This window comes from Phlebotomus papatasi, chromosome 1, assembly GCF_024763615.1.
Source record: "Phlebotomus papatasi isolate M1 chromosome 1, Ppap_2.1, whole genome shotgun sequence".
NCBI lineage: Eukaryota > Metazoa > Arthropoda > Insecta > Diptera > Psychodidae > Phlebotomus > Phlebotomus papatasi.
Window position 1 is genome coordinate 60,155,674 of NC_077222.1, and position 12,551 is coordinate 60,168,224.

A 12,551-nucleotide genomic window follows, 5' to 3' on the forward strand; every position below is an offset into this window, starting at 1 on the left:
TCATCGTATTTAATTACAGATGTGGACAATTCCAGAACGTAATTTCGAACAAAGAAGTCAAAATAAGAATGAAATGAAAATGTAGCACGGAAATACCTTCCACATCCGAACAAATCCGTTTATGTGGAGACCTATAAGAGAAAGTTTCGGATCCAGGAGAGTGATAGAGAGAGTAGAGAAGTCGTTGCTGAAGATGGTAAAAGGGAATGGAAAAGAAGAGCTTTCCGTATCCGTTTCTGAATGCATCTCATATTTCACGGGCATGTGAATGAAAAGCCTCGCTTCTTTGACGTTTATGTTCTTCGTCCTTTGTTACCACCCCTTCAGCCCCATCAATTCTCCTCGGAGTTTTTGTTGTCTCACCAGCAAGTAAATCAAATCACAACTCTCTCGATCCGACTTTCAATTTCAACGGAGGATCAGATGTATCACAAAAAAAAACTCCTGTGTTCCAATTCTTTATGCAAAATGCAAGAAGTCTCCTCAATAAGTCACTTCGACCGTTTCCAGCCATGACAGCTCATATTTCCTCCGTGAGAGAAAATCCTTTTACCAGCAAAAAAAGACACCTGCATTTTATTGTTTCCATTACACCATATTTGTCTCACATGACGACTGTATTGCCGGAATGAGGCAATTTGCACAACATACCCTTCTTTAATCGGAGGGGGTCTCCTGGGCAACAAAGTTGTTTGCCTCAGAGCTACAGAATCTAATTGGGGCACCCCAAATCCTATTGAGAGAATTGAGGGAATCGATGATCAACTATCCTGAAGCTCTCTCTCATATTTTCATCCTATCAGACAAATCCCTTTGGGGACTATGATGCTCAACCTCTTCATGCCTTCCAATTAAACCATCTCGCGATTGTTGAGCATTTATCTGGTGAATAACTGTTAGATGGATTGAAAAATGTGCCAAAAATCCAAATGAGCCCCTTCCGGTGAGATGAATAAGCATTTTCAGCCCGTCAACAGCCCCATTTTTGCTGAGTCAGAGACGAAATTGTTTCGCGGAGCGAGGGGTGCCCCTTCGTGGGGATTTAAATTTAAGCATTTTTGGGACACGTCTGCTTGTGACATGCAGAAACACAACACTTCTACCAGCACCCAAGGAATTCAAGAAGATTTATCATCATATGTGTGACAATTTAGTGCTGGGTACTTAATTATTTCCCACGTGTCTTTCCATAGAGGAACTCGGAAAGAGGAGTTAAATTTTATCTTAACATGAGCCAATTTTTTTAATCCTTCACTACCTCATAATAGGTATTGTTATTATTTCAAAGGATTAATAGAATATTCATTGTGGCAAAATTTACTGTAAACACTGGGAATAAGGAGAATATAATATTATACAACCATGTTATTTTAAGTGTTAAGAATCTGATGCATTTGCACGAGAGCTTTCTTGGAGGCGTTGAAAAAATTCTTTATTAATTCCTGGTCACGGTCTCTAACTCACGAAGAATGTGTGAATTCGCGTTCATAATTTATCGCTTGTGATGAAATATCGTTTGCATGGCATTTCCTGCTATTTATGGGATCACACGTTTACCAGTTTGGATGGGAAAATTCGCTGAGTCTCCTGACGAGTTGAGGCTCATTTTATTCCTCATCCTCACCTCAATTAGCCACAAAGTGATTACACCTGATTTATCGTTCAAGTGGATTTGCATTTAATCCAAAGGGAAAAGTCTATATGGCAATATTGGATACATTTGAGATTTGTTGCTTAATAAGCAGAACAAATAATTTGTCAGTTATATTGATTTAACCGATTTATCATTAATATAAACGTATTTGGAATTCGAGGATACCAACTCAATTTATTGCAATTTTGAAATTTTGAGAAAGTGAATTTAATATATTTTCATAAAGATCTATAAAAACGATTTAATTACTTTCTATGGATTTCTTTTTAATTAATCTGAACTTTTTTTTAAGAAAAAAGAGAACAACAATTTAAAATTAAATTTGTTATAATTTATAATATTAATATTGAAAAAGCGTCAGAGTAATTATTGTAGGAAGAGTTACTTTTTATCCACTTAAAAATCTACAGCCAAGTGTTGTTTAATATATGGGAGATAACTTTAAAATAATATTAATATTTTATATTAAGAAGAAAAATCTGTAAAGATGGGAGTAGTTGCACCTGGATATATAAAGTATCCCCTATTAAATATTGGAAGGAGAAGAATCTCAACTTAAATATATATTTAAAGGGGGACGATTTAAATATAATAATAATAAAAGGCACAGCTTGCATTCAGGAAAAGAAATAAACAAACAAAAGCGAACAAAAGGCTCAATAATTCATTATTGCTGTCCAAGAATTATATAATATAATTACACCAATACTCATAAATTTCAATTATTAAAAAAAATACGATTAAATACGATGCAATTCAATTCCTTCTTCTTTATCACAAAGTCTTCCTTTTACCTGGATTTTGTTTCTAAAAATTAATTTTGCATTTTATCTCAAACGTCTTTCTCCTTTTAAAATATTCTTTCTATTCATGTTTCTAAGGGAGACCGGGGCAGAAGTAGAGAGTAATTGAAATTTTTTCTTTGGCTATAATTTGTAAAAACATGTTTGAATCACACTAATATATAAATATTTAATACATAGTGAGGGAACTCACTATGTATTAACTCAGATTAGGAATATTGTGCTCAATATTCTTTCGAAGGAGAACTATACCACCACATTGTCTAATTCTACCCCTGACTAATTCTGCCCCAGTTTCCCTTATGCTAATAAGTTTTTATATTTTTTAATAATGTTTTTCGACAATTTGATTTTGAAATAAAACACAGATATTTTTTCTCTAGAAGAGACTTGGTTGAATTTAAGATGTCCATAAATCATATTTTTAGATCGCTACCATATCTTCTTGAAAATAAAACAGAAATTAATGTAATATTTTGAAAAATCATAAAAATTTTATTCCATTTACTTTTTTGACAATAAAAAATTATTATTAGTGTAATAACTTGTTCCTTACCTGCCAAAGTTTTTGAAGACCGCACATTCCACAATGAAGTAGAAAAATCTGAAAATTCTATGTCATTTTTTTCTTTAAAAATCTTTGTCGTGTGAGTAATTTGAAATCGCTTGATAGAAAGAATTCCTCGAAAAAAATCTCAACTACATATTCTACACAGAAATGACGTGTGGGAATTCATGTTTTTATCTTGCCAATCAAGCTGACATGGTATAAGAGAAATAAATGGGAAGGACATCTCCCACAAAAGTTTACCCATCATATGTAAATCGTCGGGTGTTTCATCAAACGCCGTATAGCTACTATTTTGGTAATCTTCTAATATTAATGTAGTATATTAAAGAAAGAGCATTTTCAATAGTTTTTAAATTACTCATTAATGGTTTTTGCAAATATATAAATTTAATGAAATTGATGAATGTTTAAAAATATAATTGTATACAATGAAATCACATTAGTGAAAATTCTATTTTGTGAACTATTGTTAAAACTATTAACCTATATTCTATTAAATTCGATTAACGAATTGAAATTTTAGCCTTGGGAAATAGGAGAAAAATTAAAATATTCAAAGGCTGCTGCGTTCAGAGGCAGACCACTTTCCCCTATATAGCAGATAGGGAAGCGTCGGGTATTTTTACTAATATAATTATTTTTATAACTCTATTAATAAAGATGAAGTTTAAGATGAATAAGTTTTTGTTTAACATGTGTTTAGGATTGCTAAAATCTATAGCAATAGCACAATTTCTAGACAATTCATTTATTGTTAATTTATATTCATTTCAAAGCTGTGAAATCATCCAACCCTCTTCGATGCTTTACACAGCAATTGGATATTGGATATGGTGTAATATCTAAACGAATTTGCAGTATCCTTACGAATGATAGGTATGCTATTACTGCTAGAACTCTCCCGAGAGAGCCGTACAGTCCCTTGATATTTTGATCCCCAAAATTTCTACCTTCCACCGTTTAAAAAATATTTTATTCAAAATTATTTTTGTGAATTAGACAATTTGACGCTCTATATCCCTGTTCGTTTAACTGTTGCCAGACCTAGGGGCCAAACGTTTAGACAAAGCGATTGGGAATCCTCAGGGAACTCACAAGTCAACCCAAGGATTATATTATAGCATGAACTTCATTATCTTTCATCCCCTCAGAAACTCATTGAACGATTTTTTAAATATATTTTTCATGTTGGCTTAAGCATATTTTGTCTAATAAAAATACCGTTAAATCATCCCTAATAAGAGAGCAAAACGAACAAAACGATTTAAGTGATGTTTTTTTAATTATGTAAAATGGACCGATTTGCAAACAAACTGAAGCTCATTCCAAGCCATCAACCACCGACCATATCGTTCTTTTTATCGAGCGATCGTTCTTTTACTTTCTTTCGCTTCTCAATCTTATTTATACCTGTCAAACCTTTTATTCTTTACAATATTCATATATACTCGTATTTACTATTCTTATCGCTGATAGTCTTTATCGTCCTGAAAGATTCTGATCCCATAAAGAAGACTCATGTCTTGTAAATTAAAGATTAGCTCGAGTAGAGAATATTCTGCCTATAGCGGAATTTATTATCCCTGCATTATTACCAGTTTTTCAAGGTAAAAAAGTTGAACGGACTTCAGGAAGCACATTTATTAAGCGATTGAAGCAAGTTTGGGTTCATTGGAAAGGTCTTGGAATTTCTGATAAGTGTGAAACAGTTTCAGTCGTTCTCAATCTGTAATAAACCGTTAACTAATTTGAGTCATCTATAAAAATTTTTAAATCGATACAATTCAGATGTGATTCGGTAAATATATGCCCTAGACAGACTTACGACTTAAGCTGAGAAACGGCTTCGTGAGAAACTGTTGAAAAGGTTGAAAATATAGTTTATTAATTATTTTGATTAAAATTACGTTAAGACATTTATCGATTTAAGCCATAAGTATGTCCAGCACATTAGAGATAAATAGTGCAATGAAAAAAACTTTGCGAAATTGCCAAACTGATTAGCACTATGCCTTACCAAATGAATTGAACCTGCAAGAAAGTAACTCACTGCTTTCGAGGTATCAAATCCAAGTCAAGAGCTCGAGTTTTTCACAAATTTAGAACGATTGACTACCTCATTTTCTTCTAAAAATGAAAAAGTTTATTAATATGAATTTTGATATATCAACTTAGAAGTAGACGATGCTATCCACAGTTGATGAAAATTTTCTAAAAAGTTGTATGTTCTTGAAAACCTGTCAAAATCTTAATACAACACTATATGATACAATCGACAAATTTTCTATGTAGCAGTTTTGAGAAACAGAAAGTTTTCCAATGAAAAATTCTTCCATTATTGAATGATGTTGGGTAGAAAAGTTGACTAAAACTTGACTGAAAAATATATTCAGTGAAACGTGAAACACTACAATTGTAGATATATGGGATATAATGCATATAGAGAATGGGAGATGCTGAAGGCGTGCAGATATGCAGTTTCTTTAGAATATAATTTTATTCAGCTGAAGAAATGTGTGGAAAATCTTATGTGAATTGGCATAGAAAAAGTTTTGAAGGAGAGAAATGGACAACGAATTGTTGAAAGAAATATAACATTTGACGATGCGAAAACTTTGAGCATATAACCAATAAAGGATGAAACATGCAAAACACTTTAGGTAATTCTTACTCCATTTATTTTTCAATTTTTATTTCTTTCTTTACTGTTTCTTTATACAATTTGATTCCTTTCTTGCATATCAAACAACACAACAAGGTATTTTCTGATTCTTCACCATTTGCTATGCATAGGTTGTCTCACTACGCGCATTTGTCATTCATGAATATATAGATTTTATTTAGAAATGTCCTTTACCTCACATTGGGATTGAATCAAATGCAATTTTCATACAATTGCCCTAGTTTTTCATAGACCCATTCCTGGAATTCACAGCAAAATGTGCAAAATGCAGCTGATGTGTCATTTTTGTATTTCTGCCAATTAATATCATCAGCAATTATCATCATCTCAGGGTGATGTTTTATTACGACTAAACACTAAGAGTATGGTATTTACACTCGAGAGTTTAAATGACTTAAGAATCCTAATGGTTTTGAAGATAGTAGATGCTTTGGCACCTTTTCTCATTGCACCATATTTTAGTTTGAAATTCCCAATTCTTTGCACGTACTTACAAGTGCACCACAAAATCTTGCTTTCTGCCACGACAATGGAATTTTAATTGTCGTCTAGAAAGAAAAGAAAAACATTCCAGGACTTCTCCAGATTCCTCTTCTTGAAGCACACTATAGTGCATTATACTTAGGCCAAATTTCAGAAACTGGGTCATCATTTCCAAGGTTGTAGCTTCTCACATTCGTAGAAACAGCTTCAAGTTGATTTTTAGCGCCGAATAAACGTGGAATCGGGTTTTATTTGGATGAGCCTCTAAAAGAAAACAGTGTAATCAACCTCCTTTAAAGAATCAAGTGGAGCTTTAAATTACTGTACTAGCCAAAACAAGATAAAAAAATCATAATCAGAAACTTGAAAAAAGTTTAATAATAATTCATCATTCACTGCCGATCGTTTGCAATGGGGTTCAGGGCTTTAAAAAATAAATGCGAGTTTTGCTTTAACCCATTCAGTCAATGTACCAGAAATACTTGAGATAGAATGTTCATATTTTGGGATTAGTTTCCTACAGATTAGTAGATGAATTTTTTGAAAAGAAAAAAATTCTATCTCATATGGGGGCGCGGGGAGCCTCTGTCAAACACACGTCTTAACGGTCACTAAATTTAAATTCTGTGCATTAATTCATTACAAACTTTATTGCTTTAGATAGAGTGACTATCCAAGAACACCAATTGGCAACTAGAATTCAAATCAGGAAAGAGGAAAGACGCCAATTTTAACAAATTCGACGGGATGTCGTATATTCTGTCCGCCATTTTGAGCAAAAATTTTGTATGACCTTCCGCGAAGCTAAAAAATAATAACAAAATGTATTTTCATCTCTGTCGGACTATTTTTCTCAAGTAATTGAATAACTAACGTTACTAAAAATCCATTCTCGACAGCAATTCGGATAAAAATTGCCCAGAAATAAATCATCAAAAATCACTCAATTTGCGTATGATGTATAATACAATGGTAAGGAATGGGTTAATATTGCATTTGAATTTGAGGACATTCTTTGAATTGAAATTAAAAATTATAAATCTGAAATCTGAATCTAAAATTGACTATAAATGAGCTATAATTACTTTTATATATATTTTCAACCAGTGTTTCATTACGAAAGTTTTTAATGATTGTACAGAAATTTAATTAAAATTTACAGCTAATTAATTACAGTCATTTCCCTATCCATATCAAAAGATTTTGCTTTACCTCAAATTTCATAAAATTGCGGTAATAAAAGTTAATTATTCAACTATCAATACATTATTGTTAATTTTTTTTGTTTCCGTTTCTGTATCCTCGTATCAAGCCTTAGGCCACAGACCTATTCGAACCGACACGACCAATATGATAAAAAATAATTTATGAAAAATATATTTAAAAAAATTAAAGTAAATATAGGGGAAAGTACTCTCCCTTCGAACATTCCTGCCTTCGAATAATGTAAATTTCTTTTACTTTTTCTAAGAGATTTCCACATGATTTTGTCACATAGTCATCAATAATTGATAATAAGTTAACTAATATTTAATAGATATGTTCAGGTCTCTTAGAAAAACTTAAAGAAAATTGACATTATTCGAAGGCATGAACGTTCGAAGGGAGAGTACCTTCCCCTATATCCTATAACACTTCTTTGAAGAAATAAAGCCAGGCTCACTGTAATCACTATAAAAATTTAAAACCATCTTGTAAGGCTTTCTAGCCAGGAACTTATATTATATAGGGGAACACGCGCTACTTTCGCACGACTCCAAGATTCGGACAATTCATTTTTTTCTGTGTTCCTGATGGATTTGACCCATGGCCAAGCCCATGGCTCTGTTTAGAAATTTTTAAGCATTGGGCTAGCTATTAAAATGTAATCAAAATCATTAAAAACATATTTCAAAAAAAAATTGTTTGAAGCTTGAGTCGTTCTAATGTAGCACGCTTTCCCTTAGTACCAAAAGGATTGAAAATTTATAGCAAGCAAAATATATGAATTTGTTCATGTCATTGGAACTAAATCTTAGTCATTTCTGTCTGAACTGTCAAACATAAATTTTACGGCAATAGAAAATTAGTTGTGCTTTGCCGCAATGTTTACCGGAACAGCCCTGGAAATTTAAAAAAAAAAGCCAATGGCTGGTTTTACACTGGAAAAAAAATCTGAGTGATGAATTGATAAAAATATCGTGATTCATCAGTCGAATTATTATTCGCGGTAAAAAAATTTTATTTTACGTTATTTTTTATTTTATTCAGTATTGATAATTTTTGATGAATAAATGAACGTGGAGATAGAACTGGGAAAATGTCTAGCAAATATTTATAACGGAGAAGGACATAAATCACCCAATTTCCAGAGAAAAGTGTTTCGGGAAAATGAGAAATGGTATATTTGGCAATTTGCCATGGAGTGTCATGATTTTCACAACGTCATCCAAAAGAGTGCATAAGGCTGATACAGTAGGAAATAATTCAAAAGGAGGAAGACGTTGAGGGTGAAAAAAGTAATCTCTTCCCTAGTCATAATTACCTGTCATGGTGCCACTATTTCTGCTCGTTGTGTTTGTATTTCTGGGCAAAGTCATGCATTCTGTGCGATACGTGATCTGCTGTGTCTGCATTCCTGTGGACTTGGGTAGTGTCATCATGCCGGCAAATGTGGCACCGGTGCCGCCTCGGGTGAATATCTGGGCATTCTTCATGGGGAGCGACACTTGTTCACTTCGACTCTTGTACGTGCCCGTATTGGAGTCATTCAGAGGAATTTTGGTCTGAATGCATCCGCCTGTCGTATTTATTTGGATACTGTTGGTACAAATGTGAGGAGACTTGATGTCGTTCGATAGCAGAATGGTACCAGAATCGTGATTTTCAACATCGACAATCACATTGGAGGACTGAGAGTGTCCCAAATGATAGTGGGCGTGCTTAATCGGATCAAAAGACTGCTGATGCATCTCACGCTGCTGATACTGCTTCTGAAGACTTTTGACCTCTAGACGTGTCTTGTCACGCTGATAGTACACACCAGCGAATATAAGCACATTGAGAATGAGAAGACTACAGCCAATGGCTATAGTGACACTGAGAGCCGTAGAGTATGCAGCATATCCCGAAGAATCGCCACTGTTCAGGGTATCACTGGCAGAACTGTTGAGTGAGGATGTGGTGAAAGTGGTAAAATTCCCAACAGGCATACATGTTGTCAGCGATGAAGGCTCCACGGTAGTGATACCTGAGGATACATTTCAGCCACAAAGTTGAATGAATTAAAACAAACACAAAACTTAACCTCATGTTATAATTTTTGCCTTGCCCCTATCACTATTGTACCATGATTCTAAAAGTTTGAATTCCTGCAATATTCGCTAATGGCTACCCTACATTCTAACATTGCATTCTTTTCATTACCCGATAACCGCTTAGGGGAAAGTGCCCATGATTTGCACGGTCCCAAGCACTTTTCCCTAGTTTTTAAAATATGGATGCGATGATTCACATTTATTGAAAAACATAGGAAAAATTTAGTCATTTATAAAGCATGGGGCCGTGCAAAGCATGGGACCGTGCAAAGCATGGACACTTTTCCCTACATTAAGATTTTAGTGAAGACAAAAAAAACTAATTAACTGGTTTGTCATTTTAAGAGTTTAGAATCAAGATATCAACATTAGAACATTCTAGATGAAAAGAATCACCTTGAAGAATTAATTTAAAAAAAAATTGTGGAAACTGCTCTCTCTTGGAGTTCGAGCAGTAAAATGAATTTTCAGGCATTCAAAAAAAGGGACAGACGGACCACCTCAATTTTGAAAAGTGTATTAATTTTAAAGAAATGGAAATCGGTTTTAGGCAAAAAGACAATTTTATTGAAATTCATTCCGTGTGTTTTTATTTTGAATAATTATTCTTTGGCAAGTGTAGCTCTTCCACATTGATAATAGTTTCACTCCGTGTATGAAATCAGTCTTACCTGAAATTCGGGGAAAATAATTTCTGTAAATTAATTTAAAAAGCTTGTGAAGAATATTTGCCAAATTTCACACCGGAAGTTTGCCAAGATGCCATTGCCCCGTTTCTACCTTGACTTCCAAATACACGTATTTTATGCAGAAATAAAAATGTTTGGCTATTTTTAGATACCCAAAAAAAAATTTCTGTTTCCTTAAATTTCATTTCCGTTTTTCCTGTGACTTGGAAGTTCTCATAAAAAGTTTGAAAAGCATGAATAGATCAAATGAGGTAGCGATCGTGGGTAGGGTACGAGTAGGGAGGAAATGGTTCATCTTTACAAGTCTCCCATCCCGCCCCGAATGACTACTGCTGACACTGCTATTTATACAGGAATAAACTTATGCTCTAGACACGCTTACGACTTAGCCAAGAGACGGCCTAACGTTATTATAATCAAAATAATAATCAGACATTTCCCAGGAAATGCCAAGAAATGGCTTAGTTAATGGGAAGCTGCTGAGAATTTAATCAAATCAGTTAAGCCATCTCTCAGCTTAAGTCGTAATTGTGTAGGAGGTGTAGGGCATTACAATGATAAACTTTTTTGGATTCAGATCTTCCGGTGTTCGTCAGGGGCAGCTTTTTCCTCAATCAAAAACTCAAAATTTTGCTCCAAAGCTTTCAATCCTTGGTATGGGTCTTCCCATAACAGTGGATTGACCCACTGAGGAAGACCCATACCAAGGGTTGAAAGCTTTGGAGCAAAATTTTGAGTTTTTGATTGAGGAAAATGCTGCTTCTGACGAACACCGGAAGATCTGAATCCAATATAATCCGTCAGATTCCCCACCTATAGATAAACTTTTTTGTGGGGTAAAAAGCACTTTTGAACGTATTATGAGCTTAAATTTTTGCCAGTGACATTATTTGCTAAACATGTAAACACGGGTAATTCGGAACAGAATCTTAATTTGGATTTTAAAATTTCTACATCGTATCAGATGGTCGAAAAAAAGTAGAGCGTACTTCTTAGTTATCCTTTTCTTTACCAATAGAGTAAATAAATCTCAAATTCACTTGCTTCACTATACATATAGAGCCAAACGTTTTCTAAAATAATATTAATTGTGAAATAAGAGTGTCTCTCATGTGGTTAAACCTCATTTGGAAAGGCTATTACATCGCAAATTCAATGAGTAAGGCTGCAATATAAGGACCATAAGGACTATGTAAGAGGTAATTTATTATTCATCTCACCTAATGACGCAATTTCAGAGGAATTTCCACGTCGCTTGAGTGTCTCCTCAAGGAATGACAGACGGGACAGGGAATCTGGTTTCACCAGACCATCATAGAGATCCATGTTGTCGTGGTTCCTGAATAAGTTATGTCTGGCAATAACATCTTCCATTCCAGCTCGATGGAGTTCGGGGATCAGTCTCAGCCAAATTGACAGTTGATGGGCTCGAAAGTGGTTTTTCATTCTTGGCTTCATTCCTGCCAAGCGAATATATGTTTTATAACTTGACACTTAACACTGCATAAGCAAAAGTCAATTGATGTAAAATCAATAAGCCATACCAGCTTCGAGGTACTTTTGATGGACAGGATCATATTCATCCCACGTTATGCCCCTAAAACGATTTCTCTCTTTTGATGCAGCTAATAGCGTGTCTTGTCTGTGATATTCATTTGGATTCCTACAATTTCACTTCAAACCTATTAATTTACATGAACACAAACCAATAGAATAGGGTTGAAAGTTGGGTTTGGTATTTAACATTGCACCCCATTTAACTTTATATATTGAATTAAACACATACAAATGCATACAAATGAAAATGCTGTGAAGAAGACTGGCATGAGTTGAAAAATTTGCTATTCACTTAAACTAAAATGCACTTTTGCATGGGGTTGATGGATTAGAGAATTTGACATTTGATATTTTACTTTATAAAATATTTCTTTCGATATAATGGTTCAAATTCAAAGTTGAAATCATAATGCGGAATTACTAAAAATTTCTCACCCTGTTCGTGCAAAGTTGCTCCAGAAGAGAATGATGGACTCAGACAGGGCCACTTCAGCTTTGGTATAATTTTGTGGAAAGTGACTAAAGCTATCTACTAATGGTGCCCCAAAAACATATGGTAGATCTTCCCCATGAACCGTACCCATGCGCTGAGGATAATCGCCCTCCTTGGTCTGGTAGTCGAACACGTAGAAGAAGCACTTTGGACCAGACTTCTCTTGACCAGGGAGGGCAGGTGGGGGAGCTAGGGTATCACCAGTGTGAACAAGAGGAGCCACGAATTGAGCATCCGACAAGGCTGCTACTGCAGCATCTCTCGTATTAATGGGATGTTGTGATGTTCTTTCCCAGTCTGTATACTCATTAACCACCTGGAA

General features: G+C 34.3%; 1 protein-coding gene across 2 annotated transcripts in view; it reads right to left on the minus strand.

Moving 5' to 3' along the window:
* Positions 1–5,689: 5,689 nt before the first annotated feature.
* Positions 5,690–12,551, minus strand: part of LOC129809519 (neuroligin-4, Y-linked-like) — a 63,142-nt gene continuing 56,280 nt past the window's right edge. The window contains exons 6-11 of one of the 2 annotated variants that reach the window (XM_055859438.1): positions 12,172–12,545; positions 11,724–11,842; positions 11,400–11,639; positions 8,719–9,423; positions 6,333–6,458; positions 5,690–6,259 (exon numbers count right to left, since the gene is read on the minus strand). In XM_055859438.1, the coding sequence (XP_055715413.1) occupies positions 6,382–6,458; positions 8,719–9,423; positions 11,400–11,639; positions 11,724–11,842; positions 12,172–12,545 (1,515 nt within the window). In that variant the 3' untranslated portion in view covers positions 5,690–6,259; positions 6,333–6,381. Of the gene's footprint in view, positions 6,459–8,718; positions 9,424–11,399; positions 11,640–11,723; positions 11,843–12,171; positions 12,546–12,551 lie in introns of both variants that reach the window. The other variant, XM_055859437.1, reaches the window with a different exon arrangement.